Source organism: Leiobunum rupestre, chromosome 1 (assembly GCF_980474605.1).
Source record: "Leiobunum rupestre chromosome 1, qqLeiRupe1.1.hap1, whole genome shotgun sequence".
Classification (NCBI taxonomy): Eukaryota; Metazoa; Arthropoda; class Arachnida; order Opiliones; family Sclerosomatidae; genus Leiobunum; species Leiobunum rupestre.
The window spans coordinates 35,966,676-35,984,031 of record NC_143384.1 but is presented as its reverse complement, the minus strand read 5'-3'; the positions used below and the strand labels follow the sequence as shown (position 1 = coordinate 35,984,031).

The 17,356-nt window shown below is 31.3% G+C and overlaps 1 protein-coding gene across 3 annotated transcripts in view; it reads left to right on the top strand.

Annotated features, from left to right (window-relative positions):
- LOC149962227 (metabotropic glutamate receptor-like) overlaps positions 1-17,356 on the top strand; it is a 331,639-nt gene that overhangs the window by 310,229 nt on the left and 4,054 nt on the right. The window contains exons 13-16 of one of the 3 annotated variants that reach the window (XM_090179175.1): positions 1,085-1,271; positions 1,491-1,550; positions 12,305-12,354; positions 14,261-14,294. In XM_090179175.1, coding sequence (XP_090035301.1) covers positions 1,085-1,271; positions 1,491-1,550; positions 12,305-12,345 — 288 coding nt within the window. In that variant the 3' untranslated portion in view covers positions 12,346-12,354; positions 14,261-14,294. Of the gene's footprint in view, positions 1-1,084; positions 1,272-1,490; positions 1,551-12,304; positions 12,355-14,260; positions 14,601-16,837; positions 16,903-17,356 lie in introns of those variants that run through there. The other 2 variants (XM_090179170.1, XM_090179168.1) reach the window with 2 other exon arrangements.

Here is a 17,356-nt window from a genome sequence, read left to right as displayed (position 1 = left end):
CGGATTTTCTAATTTTTATGCAGAATTTGTAGATATTTCTTTAAATTTGAGAAACTAATATAATTTTATTTTATAAAAACAAGTATTAATTTAAAAAATTGCTTTTTTTTTCAAATAATTTTTTTTTTAGAATTTCTGGTTTCTATTTCGATATTTTTTTAAAGGATTTTACGACGTTTAGGATTTTGTCGAAGGAGCTTGTTAGGAATAGAAAAAATAGTACCTCACCTAATACATAAATTTAACTAATTTATAATTATTAAAAAATATTGGCGTCGCAATAAACTACAGCCTATCTATAGCGAACCGTTCTAATCCCATTTATTGATAATTAATTATTGAATAAAAAATTTAAATACCGCCATTGTATTATAAAATCAGTTTTATTTCGTGGTTTTAAATAAACATTTTTTGTGCATTAGTAGTATTTGGTATTTATATTAACTAATTTTTATATATAAGTAGTGCTTTCAACAGCTGATCAGGTTATTCAGATCGTAATTTTCGGGGATCTGAAGCTAATCAGTTAGTCAGATCAGGTTAATTTTGTATATTCTCCTAAGTCACAAATATGATAGCAATTTGTATCTGAACTGATCTGCCATAATCTGAAATCTGCTTACATTCTATCTGTCGATTTTTCAATGGTTTCAGATTAGTTACGGGTTTAAACTAATTGCTCCTTATCTTGACCCGTATTTAAACAGGGTTCGTACACGACTTGGATAACCTGGAAAAGTTAGGGAATTGGAAAATGTTTCCAAAAGGTCAGGGAAAAGGCAAGGAATTTTAAAATGGCCCCAAAAAGTAAGGGCATTTTAAAATGATCCCAAAAAAATCTGCCAAATAAATATTTGAAAAAAAAATATTTTTCGAGATTTTTACCTCAAACCATTCATTTATTCAACAAAATGGCCATGGAAAATTTGGCAATTTGGTCATGGAAAACCTGGAAACGTCAGGGAATTTAATTCCGATAATCTTGTACGAACCCGGTAAAAAGACTGTCCTTCTACAATGTGTCAAAATTGTTTAATTATTATTATTATTAATTTAATTTAATTTATTTTATTGTTCCGCGTAGGTTCAAATAACGACATTGTGCATTTCGATATCTCTGAGCGCGTACGTGGCTCTGTTTTGCCTGTTTTCACCCAAAATCTACATCATCCTTTTTCACCCGGACAAGAATGTCCGAAAACTGACGATGAACAGCGCCACCTACAAGAAGGCGCCCACTAGCTCCACTTGTGGGACTTCCGCTAACCATGGTTAGTATTTACTGCTTCTTTTCGTAATCACTATTAGCACTATAATCACTATTAGCACTATGCCCGTCTGTCAAAAAAACGTAGAACTTTAAAATCGAAAATTCGGACCGTGCCAAAATTACTGTTTATTTTACTTTTAAATTGGTTTTTTCATTTGTTTTACACATTTTGTTTTGGTTTTGGTGACACTTTTCCGACAATGCATTTTTACCAATTCAGGTAATTGGATTAACAACGCCGCTAGGCCCGACAATACCACTGAAATTGTCACTACTAATGGTAAGCGTCACTCTATCAATTTTTTTATTTTTAGATTTTGTACTTTTTTGAAAAATATTTTTGGTGCTTTAGATTTGTTTCCGTTTTTATAACGAGGAAGATTATTTACTCCGACTATTCTGAAGATGGCGCCACACCTAGCGTAACGCGTGCGTTGCGCGCCGTTATTAATTCGAAGCGGGAAAGCCCGCCGCCTAGAGTTTTGTGTGGCGCCATCTTCAGCATAGTCGGAGTAGAAATATCCTCATTTTTTTAAATAATCGGTATGTTTTTATTATAATCTGAATTTTATTGGTTTTTAAGAGGGGGACGTCATTTTTTGGGTTTCCTGGTAATTGACGGGGTAAATTGGGCATTAAATATTTATTCGTGTCAGAAACGTTTGGTTTAAAATTTAATTTAATTTCTACAATTTTTTTATTTTATTTTGCTTAAAATAAAATACATTTTGATATATTTTAGAATTTTCTTTTATCAATCTTGATAATTAACAAGCGCATTGCACTTCATTAATAAATCATCTTAAGCCTTGTTTTTTAACCAAAATTTTAACTTGTATGGAAGTAAAATTTTAAAATTTTTTGTACTAAACTATTGGCTTGTTCTTGCCTAAAATTTTCAATTTATTTGAACTCCATTTTTGATTTTTTATGAACTTGTAGTGAAAGTTTGATTTTAATTGGACCGAAAGTTTGATTTTAATTGGACAGAAAGTTTGATTTTAATGGGACCGAAAGTTTGATTTTAATTGGACAGAAAGTTTGATTTTAATTGGACAGAAAGTTTGATTTTAATTGGACCGAAAGTTTGATTTTAATAGGTTTGAATGTTTAATTTTATTTGGGGCAAAATTGTTTATTTTATTTGAGGTATCAATATTTAGATTATTTGGACGAATTTTATTTGTACTTAGTTTTAATTTATTTGTCCTTAATTTTAATTTATTTGTCTATAATTTTAATTTATTTGTCCATAATTTTAATTTATTTGTCCTTAGTTTTAATTTATTTGTCTTTAATTTTAATTTATTTGACTCAAATTTAATTTATTTGACTCAAATTTAATTTATTTGTCCATAATTTTAATTTATTTGTCTATAATCTTAATTTTTTTTCTATAATTTTAATTTATTGGACTAAAATTTCAGTGAGCGTATACAATATATATATGATTAGTTTTAACGCTTTCGGGATTCGAAATCGACCCGCGGTTAAGCCGAACTCGTAGTCTAAAAATAATCATTAAAATCGACTTCATTTTAAAAATATTATTCAAATATCATAAAATAATAATGTTAAAAAAATTTCCAAATATCGTTCGTTTTTTCCACACTTATTTAAAATAATATTAGTCCAATAAATTAAGCGTATATTGTTAAATATTGTAATATCGAGTTATTTATTCCACCCCAAACGGATCTGGGACATTTTGGGGAAATAAGACCCCTATTTTTGATGTAGCTCCTTAATTTCGTTTTTATCGACAATCGATGATTCAAAAATCTATCTTTATTATAAGGAAATTGTATTTGTAAAGAAACATTTAATTCAAGGCACGTTTTAAAATTACCAGCCTCCCAAAAAATTCGAAAGTTCTATTGGTAGTATGCTGAAAAAATCGTCAATGAATGAATATGCGAGGGGAAAAAATAGTACCCTAAGCCTCGGTCGGTTGCAATCTGATAACGTTGCCCGTCGTTCTGGGGTAGTCGGAAATTGTTCCATTCTATTTTTTTAATCAGATATATTGAAGTCTTCCGTTGAACTGTCTCCCACCGACGCGATAGTGCCGCCTCCTCGCGTTAAATTTGCGCCAAATCTGATCGATATATCCGTTTCTTTCGCGCCAATTCCGATAGAGGGCGGGATCGGCACGGAAAATGTGGCGGCCAGAAACAAGATGTCGCTACAATAGTTGCCGTAGTTCAGTGTTGTTGCTTGTATATATGGTTTACGCTTTTGTATTTTGTGTGGTGTTCATAAGGCGTTTTTGAAGGCCGTGGACTAAACCATCTTTTAAGGAACTCGTTACTTTATACTGGGGAAAATAATATGACGTCAGAGTTTAGTTTATTTTGGGCAAATCTTGGTCAAAGTTAAGTAGCTGCCACTTAATATGACCGCTTCAGCGTTTCCATTTTTATATTAACATTTCTTGGTCCATGATAGGTCATACAAATAATCTCCATCGTAGTTTTTAACGGTGATTACTGTGAAGTTTTTAGTAGTTTCTACGTCTATACTAGGCTTTTAGTAGTTTCGACGAGTAATATTAATTTTTAGTAGTTTCGACGAGTAATATTAATTTTTAGTAGACTCTAGTTCTGGTATGGGTTTTTAGTAGTTTCTACGTCTAAAATTGGTCTTCAGTAGTTTGTAAGTCTAAAATTGTTCTTTGGTAGTTTCTACATCTAAAATTGTTCTTTGGTAGTTTCTAAATCTAAAATTGTTCTTTGGTAGTTTCTACGTCTAAAATTGTTCTTTGGTAGTTTCTACGTCTAAAATTGTTCTTTGGTAGTTTCTACGTCTAAAATTGTTCTTTGGTAGTTTCTTCGTCTAAAATTGGTTTATAGTAGTTTACGTCTGTAATTGGGTTTTAGGTGTCTGTATATAAATTTTTTAGTAGTTTCTATGTCAGTCTATAATTTGTTAGTGGTTTCTATGTCTGCCTATAATTTTAAGTAGGTTCTATGTCTGCCTATAATTTTTAGTAGTTTCTATGTCTGCCTATAATCGGAATTTAGTTGTTCCTACGCCTGAAATTGTTTCTTAGTAGTTTCTTCCATATTTGGTTTTTAGTAGTTTTTACGTTTATAGTTAGTCGACCTTTTAGTACATTCAACGGTTAAATTTAACGTTAATAAAACGTTTGACGTAACCGATTTCGTGGTACACGACTAAGCAAGGTTAAAAATGTTATTTGTTGGCTATATTTCGGGTGATCCCACTTTGACGGAAGCAGTTTCCCTCCAACGCCATCTACCGGCGTCGATTGACGTTAATGAGGGTACTCTTTAAACGGCCGTTTATTTGGCCCGTGTCGCGAGAAATTCGTCAAATGGAACAAAGGGGAATTGCCTCCAATCCGCCCGCCCCGAGAGACCCCCAAAGACCCCCGGGAATTGTCCAGCCTCCGCAACTAGACAATTCCTAGAAACTTCTCCTCGCTTTTCACTCTCTCCGAATTTGTTTAACCACCCTAAACGTCCACTTAACCCGCTATTCCCCGAGCTAGGCTCGAAAAGGGGTACGGTTTACGTCGTTTTAAACTATACCATCGCGACGGGTAAGCCTGGGGTAACACGCGCTTGTCTAGTATAGAATTATTGGTTCGGCGAATGGACGTACATTGGCCCTGGAATTAGTGGCAATTACCATACGATGTCGGAATTGAGCGCTGTTTAAACGCGACGCGTGAGGGAAGGCTGGCTTCGGGTTTTTGTCTCGGTGGCGCCATCTACATTTCGGTGCCTGATTTAAATCGTTCTCGAAGACAAAGCCGTTTCTTTTCGTCGGAATTCTTCTCCTTTTTTCGGGGAGGATAAATTGAATTGAAGTCGTACCGAAGGGCTTTTCTATGTAAATTTAATCTTGATTGGAAATGTTTGCCTACCCTTTCACAACCTTCCATTCTTGGTATCTAAGTCTATTCTAAGACATTGTTGGCCAACATAATTCGCCGTGTAAATGTAGGAAATATTTCCGCTACGTGTTTTTGGACACACAAAACTCATTGTTGGTCAAATTATGATGATCTGTCTTTAAATATGAAAATTACTTAAAAAAATCATCTTTGCGTAATCAAAAGATGCGCACTAAAAGTAGTAGAATTAAAGCAAGTGACTGGTCGACGTGAAGTAGCTCTTTTTTCAATAGATGTCGCTAGCGTCGAGAAGAAAGGCGGTACTTATAGGTACCCATTGCTTTGATTGCATCGTTTTTAAATTGGTCAATAACATAAATTACAGCAATTATATACAATATTTTTACATGGGATATATAATTTAGGTTAAAACCCACTAAATAGAGTATAAGTTGTCTAACTATAATACTCTATAATGGGTCTCTGACGACGTTATCATTTGGCTATTTTGAATTTTAGCTTCCTTTGTCCTAAATAGATGGCACCACGCTCTCCAGTAAAGTCACGTTTTTCGAAGAATCGGATAGAGTCATGGCCATCTCTAATAACAGGGGCCTTTTCATAATACAGGTGCCGCCATTTGCTTTAAATATTTGAAACTAATAAACCTCAGTACTGTTATTCAAAAAAAATTTTACAACAAAAGCTTTTGTGTAGCCAAAATGTTGTGGAAATTATTTATCAATTCACACGGAGCAACTCGGTTTGTAACCACGTTTTCCCAAAAGGTTTCTACGTCCAAAAAAGCCTTGAATGCAAAATTGATAACCTTGCAAACCATTTTGAATTATTAAAGGGGAGCGGTCAAGTTTTAACCAGTTAGATAGCCCTATAGCCCATTAAAAACTAAAATTTATGGCGAAAACCGCATAAAAAAATATTAAGTGGTTAATTTTTAATAAAATAAAGGAATTTCGGGAAATTGAAAAGCGCGCGTCCGCTGAGACTCCTGGTGAGAAATCGGTGAGACAGAAGACAACATAAAAGCACGCGCTGCTGAAGACGCGAAAGATTTGTTTTGCACGCGCGGCGCGTTCCAGTTATACGAGACCTAAGCCTGAATTGCGCGATTTTAAAAGTTAGGAAAGTTTGCAAATTGCCCACTAAGGTGCTGCTGGCGCCGGCGATACACCTTAAGATGGCGACGAAAATTCAAACCCAAATACTTGGCGTTATTTTGCGTTTCAACTTTTTAGGCCAAAAACTAATTTTTCAAGACAAAATAAGGTACGTGTAAGTATATTGAACGTCTTGTTGATCTTTTGAAATGCGAATAAGGCGATATTTGGAAAAGCTTAGCCGTTCCCCTTTAATTAGAAAATGATGTTTAAAAACCAAGATTAACGAAAATATTTGCTTTAAGAGTAAAATTAAGGCCTATAAACAAGAAATTAACTTTCAAGGAAATTGTCGACTTATAGCAAAACTTTGAATAAGAATATTTTTTTTTACAAAACCTTATACTTCGGATGCGATAGTCCCCTAATATATATACTTTGCCTCGGGAATTTGTTTAATCCAAAACGTATTTAGAAGGTACATCATGTTTCAAATGAATTTCAATATATGGAGAAATCATTATTATGAGACATAGCTTTCATGAATGTTTCATTGATACGAACACTTCTTCAACACAGTATCTAGGGGCAATTCACCATAATCGTTATTAGGATTAAATCACGGTTAAAAGATTTATTAAAATTTGAATGATTTAATCGTTATTGAATTGGTTAAATTTAAATTTGAATTATTGAATTAACATTGGAAAGATTTAGGTGTATTTGAAGTGATGAAATCGCTATTGATTTGATTAAATCGTAATTGCAATTGTTAAATCGAGATACAAACGATGAAATTGAGCATGAAATGATGAGATTGAGTTTGAAATGAGGAAATCAAAATTAAGAGGAGCCGGGTTCGATCCCAGCTTGTGGCACTGGGTGAAAACTTGGAACAACTCCTTCTGCGTTGAGTTTGCAAGTTCTCTCCCCACTGGTTTAAGGGGTTTTCCCCCGAGTTCTTCGGTTTCCCCTTCCATAAAAACTTGTTGAGGTTAACGGTAATAGTTAGTGTAGGGAGCTGTTGGCTCGATCGCGTGGCATGCAGGGCTTGCCACCACCCTCCTACGCATTGTAACCCGGCCACCTGAATTAAAGGCTTCAAAAGTCGCTTGACGACTTAGGCCTAAGGTGGTGCCTTGGGTATTAGCCTAGCCTAGCTGATTATTAAATCGTTACGGAATTGAATAAATCGTGATTGAATTGATTATATTATTATTAATTATTATTATTTAATTTGATGAAATTGAAATTTAATTTGATGAAATTGAAATTTAATTTGATGAAATTGAAATTTAATTTGATGAAATTGAAATTTAATTTGATGAAATTGAAATTTAATTTGATGAAATTGAGATTTAATTTGATGAAATTGAGATTTAATTTGATGAAATCGAGATTTAATTTGATGAAATTGAGATTTAATTTGATGAAATCGAGATTTAATTTGATGAAATCAAGATTTAATTTGATGGAATCGAGATTGAATTGATGAAATTTGGATTGAAATGGTTTACTAGAGATTGAAATTATTAAATCATGATTACATTTTTTATAATTTTATCATGATTATTAGATTACCCTAAAGCAGAGTGACTTGCCCGTCTGTAACGATAAAAATCGTCCAAAATTATCTTAATTTTTTAAAATCCATAAACCTAAATTTTTCAAGTTTAAATTCCCGTTAAAAAATAAAATTTCCGGGACCAATTTTTAATAAATAATTCGTTCCGCAGTCCGAGTTGACAAAATGAAATATCTGGTATTTTCCCCCCAAAAGTCGTTAATTCTTGCCTAGTTATTAATAGTTCTTGAACCAATATTTCTCATCGGTTTATAGTTAAAAATAACAAAACAAAAACTCCGTATCGGAAATATGAATTGGACATTTCAGAAGCATTTATATTCGGGGTGATTACCCGCCTGTGTTTCTCGGTAAATATCGGATTTAACAGATAGCGGCCGCCTTTTGGGGAAATAAAAAATGAAATAGAAATGCCAGAAATGGAATTGGAAGTCCGTTATAGGCTTCGTTTCTTTCCCCGAGATGGCGCAGCTCTCGTAAGACGATGAGTGATTCGAATTGAAACCTACATTACGCCATCTATTAATAAGACCTAAAGCTCCCTCTCCTTTTTTTTCGGGCTGAAAGGGAAAAATTGCTTTGAAAGGTTCGGTTCGAATTGAAAACAAGCCGTTCCTTTCTCAGGGCTGGCTATGTTTAAATTAATTACGAATATTATCTAAATTAAAATTTAAAAATTTTGTTTAAGTAACTGGTACAAAAATAATTTAAATCATTGCCAATTTACATGTTGTCGAACATTAATAAATAAGACCTATTTTTGATCTACTAACCCCTGTAGAAGTGTTCCACCCACATTACACCACTGTTCAATGTGAAGCCAACATTGCTCGGTAGATTCTTCCCTCTATCGCTACTACCGAAAATTTTCGTTTGAAATTTTAGTAAGAAAATCCCTATTAAGTTTCATCGTAAGTTAAGGAAAATAATCAAGCATATTAGAAGGAAACTCAGTAAGTTTATCTCTATTTCACTACTAACATTTTCATCGTAAATAAGAAAAAAATCTTAGAAAGCATCTTAGAAAGAAAATTAGCAATTACCGGCAAATGTGGTTTGAAAATTTGGGGTAGGTACATTTGTTCGAATTTCAATCGTCCGAACGGTTGAACAAATGTTCGAATTTCATTCGTCCGAACCGCCGAATTAACTAATGTTTCAATTGTTCGAATTGGACAACTAGTTTGTTTCATTCGTCCGAATCGGTAGCATCACTTGTCCGAATTCTGTCGCTAAATTAGTATTTCTTATTGCTGTTTTTTTTTTGGTCCGGATTTTTTTTAGTGCAAGAATTAAAAATAAAAAAATACATTGTAAATATCGTTGTTTGTTCAAGTTGTTTTTTCTTAATTGCTGCTATATCTATGTATTGTATATTTTACTTCATATTCGTATTAATATCGATCAATGTTGTGGATATTTTAGGTTAGGTTAGGTTCACGTGAATGTTACTATTTTCTTATATTAACAATATTAAAAAAAAATCTTAATGTTCGAAAAAACGGACAAACAATTATTCGAACAAATGAAATTCGCCCGTAAAGTTAAAACAAATTAAACGACTAAATCACCAACAAAAGTTGTGATACATTTTTCGGGCAAATGAAATACGTTTTCGGACCGACGATCCTGTTTTCCGGCATTCGGACAAATGATCATTTGGACATTTGTAATACCGTTCGGACGAATGAAATTCGAACAAATGTACCCAAATCGAAAATTTAGCAAGAAACCCCCTATTACCTTAAGATGTAGGAGAGTTTTATCGTAAATTAGGAAAATAATCCAGCATTTTAGTAGGAAACTTGGTCGATTTATCTCTATTTCATTTATTGTTTGAAATTTTAGTACGAAATCCCCTATTAACATTATGGGTTTTCATTAGTGAAATATTATATAATAATACTAAATTAAAGTTTTACAAATAAATATACTACGCAATCAATTTTAAATATTTATTTTAATGATGAATTTCGTAAACGTTTCCACACGGCTACAAAGTAAATATGCCTTTTCTCACATGCCCAAACACCTTCGCAAAATGATGGCCAACTCACCCATTCGTAACGGGCGTAATAAATCATCTGTCACGCTCGATCCATTAATACAATCGTATCATCGTCAGACAGACAGCGACTTCACAAGCCATCAACCCGCCGACCCCGATTCGTTACAAACCCTAACACAGTCATTAGTCTCGCCCCAAAATACACTTCCTGCACGCGCGGCCAAGTCAGTAGAGGGGGGGGGGGGGACGGAACTACGCTTAATATTCAAAATTTGTCGACAGTTCTTTGTTGGTCCCGACCCGTCCCGTTGCCCCCCCTCCCCCCCCGGACTATTCATTAAATTTAAAACAAACATTGTTGTCGTCTCTCAAAAAAAAAACCGATGACAACATAAACCATTTATTTCAAAGCAAACCGTTTGCCAATTTATAAAGACGATAAAACGTTGTTTCTTACTGTTACGAAAAATAGTTTAATACCGCCATCTAGGAACGAATACAGGGTTGTTCCTAAATAACTACATTTTACTTATTTTGTTGGTAATTTAGATAACAGGCGCTTCAATAAATTCCGTTCTATTTTCTTTCCTGCCCGACGCGCATGCGCGAGTCACTGAATAAAATAGTTACGTTAGTAGGGCGCGCATTTTTTTCTTTCAGGAGGTGCGTGCGAATTTCAACGAGCCCTTCTATATTGAAATATTTAGCAGCGCGCGCTGCAAAATATAACTCTTTTGCAAGTATGTCCGCGATTATATATATAATTTTTTCTTTAAAATAACACAATGGGAAAAAATTCCAATCACCTGGAATATTTAGCAACAGTTAAGTTTTTAAAAGTTTGTTTGCAGATTTTAAATATAGGGGTTATTGATTAAGGCGACAATTAGAGGTAACGAAGAATTTATGTTATAGCTAAATCAAATACCGAAATACTTAACGGTTTGCAACCACATTTAGCACCTAGCATAGAAAATTGACACACTTTTGGTCTAGCATATAAACGAAAAAATTTACACTTTTGATCCAGCACCTAGACGATGAAATTAACGCATTTTTGTTCTAGCACTTAAACGATAAAATTTATACCTTTGGTCTAGCACCTAAACGAAACAATTTACACTTTTGGTCTAGCACCTAGACGGTGAAATTAACGCAGTATTGTTCTAGCACCAAAAAGAGAAAATACACACTTTGGGTCTAGCACCTATTGGCACACTTTTGGTGTAGCACCTAAAAAAGGAAAATTGACATTCTTATGGTCTAGCACATAAATGGAGAAAATTCAACTTCATTTGGTCTAGCACCTAAAACGATAATATTAAACTTCATTTGGTCTAGCACCTAAAAGTAACAATTGAACACTGTTGCCCTAACACCAACACGAGAAACTTCTCACACTTGTTTTAGCACCTATCAACAAAAATGTGTTTTTTTTAGAAATTTATAATTTTTCAAAATTGTCTATATTTGAATATTAATTTTAATCCCTCAGAAACGGAGATTTAGTTTCCGAAATATTGAAAATAGAAAAGTTTATTTTTCGCTAAAAGAAATTGGTGAAAATCCTGTCGTTCCTAGTTCGTGAGTGAACACCCTGTATTTAACCGGAAACAGAGCGCCATGTTTCTTTCTGCCCCTTTAGGTAACCTTTCCCGCCGACAGATTAATTTTCTGCTGCAGAGCTCGCTTTCGCTCCATCAAAGACGATTTATCTTTTTTTGTTCCACTACGAAATCGATATATTTTTTTTAATAAATTATCGATTATCGTATTTCCCTCGACTATACTTTCATTTTATAGTTTCAACGCGATTAATAAGCTTTATTTTTAGATGGGGTAATTTGTTAATGTCGCCTTGCAGCGGATGTTTTTTCGCGATTATGAAAGTGTATTTTGAATCGGCTTTATTATTTTTAGTGTGTTTTTGTGAAAATGTTATTATTGGTTTGATTGAGGGATAATGGGATTGAAATTTGGTTATTTGAATGCTAAATATTATTTCGTAACTTAAATTTCTTTTTTTAAATAACTTAAGTTAATTGAAATCTTTATGTAAGTGTAATACCATTTGCATCTTTTTAATTGCATCCAAACTACAATATTTTTTCTGGCGTTACATTGAAATTTATATTTGACCACCTCAAGTGTTACAAATATTCAAATCAATTGTTACTAAATTATAATATCGTTATTAAAGTAAGTGTTTTTTAAGGATAAATGTAAACTCATTGCGTTTATTGTAAATTTAATTTATTTTCCAAAATATTTAAATTATTAATTGAGGTTGTGAAATTTTGAAATTTCAAATAAACGCGACCTTTTATAATTAGCAATATTTTATATTGATCAGAGTGTGTTTCCTTTTGAATTTAAGTTAATGTAATTGGAAATAATATTTTTTATTCGAAATGAAGTGGATTTTTCCCATCCGGGACTTATTCGATATTTTGCTTTGCAGTAACAGAGTTCGAGGGCGTTATTTTAGAAAGCCTTATATAACCGAAAAAAGTATTACACATTTTCCATGTTTGATTTTCATTTTTTCGAAATAAATATATTAGATAGTTTTAGATTCAAGTCACGGAAGTCAGGACTTAACCCGGAAACTACGTCTAATCTAAAATTTTAAAATTTATCGTTAAAGCTAAAAATTATTTTAATATTGATTTTAAGATTGTCGCGTTTTTCGTTAAGTTCTGACTTTCGAAAGCTTCGACTCCATTGAGATGCATGTTGTTTAAACCCAAGTATTTTCATATTTTTATATCAGCTTAAAATATTAATAGAACGGCTATTTATGGCCAAAAGTCAATTATAATAATAATAATAAATTATTATTATTATATTTTGATACTCCCCTGTTGCTTATAGAAACGCTTCGCTTGAGGGATTTCTTGCGTGTATCTAAATCAATTTTAAGTTAGATATTTAAAGGATCAGCCTTAAATATAACGTTAATTTCTTAAAAAATATATTAAATTTACTTCTTTACATAATCAAATAAAATTTAAATAAATTATAGTTTATCACGCCTAATAGAATGCACCTTGTATTTAATCAATTTACAACTTATGGCTTGGCTTTGCACAGAACACATATATATATACACATATATATATATATATATATTTATATATATATATATATATCCCATGAACGAAGCGTTTAGAAGAAATCAAGAAAAAGAACCATTTTTGCATACATATTTCCCAATTAACCATTCATTGTTTAACATTTACAACCCTATATTTTTTTGCATGTCTCAAATCTCATTTTTTAAATTTACCGACTTTCGAAATTCTTAAATTTAACCATTTCCAAAACTCTTAAATTTAGTAATTTTTTAAATTCTTAAATTTAGTAATTTTCTAAATATTTTAATTTTGCAGTTTTCTTCATTCTTAAACTGGCCAATTTTCTAAATTCTTAAATTTAGTATTTTTCTAAATTCTTAAACTTAGTATTTTTCTAATTTATCAAATTTTGTAATTTTCTAAATTATCAAATTTAGTAATTTTCTAAATTATCAAATTTAGTAATTTTCTAAATTATCAAATTTAGTAATTTTCTAAATTATCAACTTTAGTAATTTTCTAAATTCTTAAATTGGCCAACTTTCTAAATTCTTAAATTGGCCAACTTTCTAAATTCCTAAATTGGCCAATTTTCTTAATTCTTAAATTTAGTAAATTTCTGAATTCTTAAATTCAACAATTTTCTTAATTGTGAAATTGCCCAATTTTCTAAATTTATAATTTCCTAGTTTTTGTTTGTAACTGCGTAATATTAAGCCTACTATTCTCACAAATATTTAACCATACTTATTCTACTTTTCTTTTTGTGTTTTTTTCTCTGTCTTACTCTAATCATGTCTGGACTAATCTTGTCAACTACTATCTAACACCGTCTTTGCACTTTCGTGACGTTTGTGACTTCCGTGACTATTGTGTGAAATCGACCTTTCTACCAACTGACTTCTAATCAATCCGTCGTTACATCTTTCCCGTGACTCGTCAAACACCTTCGACGAATTCGATTCGTCACGAAACCAAAATGGCGTCGTGTCACAAAATGTTCCCTCAAATTCTTCCATGTACAATTTGCATCTTCGGTTTGGTAACGTATTTTGATATACCGCGCGAAAATTAATACATAATGCAATTTATATATTTTTAATACTAATTAAACAAAAATAAAACTTGAATGAATTTTTCGTGACAACGCGGTACGGTTTTTTCGAAATCCAAAAAAAATGTGACATCGTGTCACTGTGGTGGTTCGTAATACGACGCGTGGTCTGGAAATATACGTATGGCTGTCACGAAACGTGACATTATCGTGTAAATTGTCGAAATTGTCATCAAACGCGACGTGATAACGAATAATTTTAAATATCTAAATTGTCACAAAAAAGGCAGTTCTGTGGAACAGGTGAAATTAACTGTGCAAACAACGCCGTCCAAAGGTCAAACTGAAAGTGATCGCGACAGTCTGGCGTCCTTGTGAAATTGCGGACCATTTGTGACATTGTCACGAGTTAAAGTAAGTTGAGGAACGTAATAACCACGAAGAATATGTAAATTTGCATCTTTTACGAACAAACAAATTTCAACCAAAACGCCCTAGCCAGATTTAATCCGAACAATACTAAGGAATAAAATGGATAACTAATGCAAACGAACTATTACATTTTTATTAAGTTATTAATTTAGTTTATAAAAAAACTAAATTGAAAAAGGGTTTTAGAATGGTTAGCGTGTATTTCATTTTTTTTAAAAGGTTTTTTTTGAGAACTATTTAAAAAGCAAAAGAAACTAACGCGAAATCTTCCGTAACAACTTAAATATCATCTAATTGGCGCTGAGGACTCGAGTGCTACTTAAATAATTAACTAAATTAAACTTTCGTGTTGAAAATTTAAAGAATGAATATCTATATAAGAAAAATAAATACTCAAATATAACAAAAAAATATATACATGATTATAAGCCCAAATAAATTTAATTTAAAAGAAAAATGCTGATGAAATTTCAACCAAATAGTGTAGCGATGGTTTTAGTGATAATATCGAACAATGAACTATAAAAACTTAATTCAACCAAAATGAAATTGAAAACAAATTCCATGTGACCCTATTTACCTGAGTGATTTCGTGTCATAGATTTATCGAAGGAAGTTAAATGTTATTCTATTTCCCCAATAACGAAAATAAACAAAACGTTGGTGATTAAATATACTACAGTAGCTTGTGGCGTTATATATGAGGTATATATTAAATAGCAATATGTTAAAAAATAAAAAGTACTTAAACCTTTTAAGGTGAACCATTGTTGACTATTGATGCGATCCCAAACTTATTAGTTAAATAGTTTTTTAATATATATTTAGTCGAATTAACTAAGGTCATAATTTCATTTTTATACAACTTACAAAGAAATATGCTAAATTTTATTTTAGTTAGTTTAGAAAATTTTGAACCACGGTGCTCTGTCGTTAAATTGTATATATATTTCAAACTTCTAAGAATAACGTTTAGAAATATTTAATATATTTTTCATTTTTTCCTTAAAAGTATCAAAAAGTGTTTGGCTTAATTTAATTAAATTTGCTCGATAAAATTATATTTAAATAAGTATTTTAATAGGCGAAAATCTTAATTTTTAAGGCTTTAATATTAATATCCCAAATTTTGTCTTAGAAGGCTACATTAGTGTTACGTTAAATTATTAAAACGTACTTTGAGTGCTCTAACTGGAAAATAATGATCTAATAAGTAGTTTTTACAAACCAAAAATTATAATTTTAAATTATATAAGTAATCACTAAAATTAAAGATAACTATATTACATTAAATTGAATTTGAATAGTTTAATACTCACATTGTCAGTTTTATAATATTTTAATTGAACGTTTTAATTTTTAATAACCACAATTTTCACCTTGAATGCTCAATACTCTCAAGGCAAAATAACAAAACAGAAATTATAAATAACCCTAATTTGGTTTTTATATCAAAAACCAATTTAAAATTTTAAGGTCACAATTAGTTTCCCGCGTCATAATCACGTTTTAAATGCATTGTAATTTAAAACACACAAAAACACTCTATAGCTCAACAAATTAATACCTAACATGGTTCACTTAATTAGTTAGGTTAATTAATCAATGATAGTTAAGAACATAAGGGGCTCTCTTAACTATCAGTGCTAACCTAACTAATGCGCGAGGTTTGAAATTAGAGCATTATAAATAGTTAAGTGTATAAAATGTACATACAACCAAACCATAGAGTATATAGTTGAAAACTATAGTTCTTAGACGAAATTAAAAATTAATTGAAATTAACCCACAATTTTCTGGAAAGTTTCGGGTACAAAATGTAAAACCAGTGTTTATCAAAAATAAAAAATAGACAACTTTTTTGTATTATCGGGGTATGAGAAATAAACAAGAAAGATATTAGAGCGTTAGTTTAACCAAAGATTTAAATAAAAACCCACAAAAAGCTGTAAATACTAAGTTCAAGTTTAAAAAAATCAATGTTCAACATGTCTATAGGATAAAATAAATTTAGATATACCGGTTCTGGTAACGCTACAACGCTACCTTGTAAGAAAAAAATAATTAATTATTAATTAATAATGAATAATTAATAATTAAAATGTATACTAATGTTTAAAAAAATAATGGTTATATCTTATTGTTTAGCAAAGTTATTTTATCTTTAAAAACTATAAATAAAATGGAGTGTAACCCTTTGAATTATATTAAGGAAAAATATATATCTAATTTAGTTTGAATAAACTCCACCAGATGTCATTGCGCTCCTTTTTCACGATCAAAGAAACCCGTTATGCATCAAAAAGGCTATATACTTATTATATGATTTCTGTTCGGTCACTTGTACAGAGTTTGTTGATGAATAAAAAAAAACGGTTGTCTATGCTTCATTTTATAAATTGATGCTTCTTATTTCGTTGCTTCATCGCAGCTTCCATTCGATCCCAGTTTCGTCTGACTCTGAACTGCGCCACTTTGGAATCGACCCCCGAACATGTGAGTACTAAACGTATGGTACTCAATAACATTTTTCAATTATGTTTGCCCCCTCGAACTCAATTCCTGGCTACGCCACTGCTTCCCACAGTTTTATTACGTTTTCTTCAAAGTTAATTTTAACTGGGTGACCATTATTCCTTTATTTTATAATTTTTCCTATATTTCAATGCTTTCTTTTATTTTCCTATAATTTAACCATTTTTCCTTTATTTTCTTATAATTTAACAATTTTTCCTTTATTTTCTTATAATTTAACCATTTTTCCTTTATTTTCCTATAATTTAACCATTTTTCCTTTATTTTCCTATAATTTAACCATTTTTTCTTTATTTTCCTATAATTTAACCATTTTACCTTTATTTTCCTATAATTTAACCATTTTTCCTTTATTTTCCTATAATTTAACAATTTTTCCTTTATTTTCTTATAATTGAACCATTTTTCCTTTATT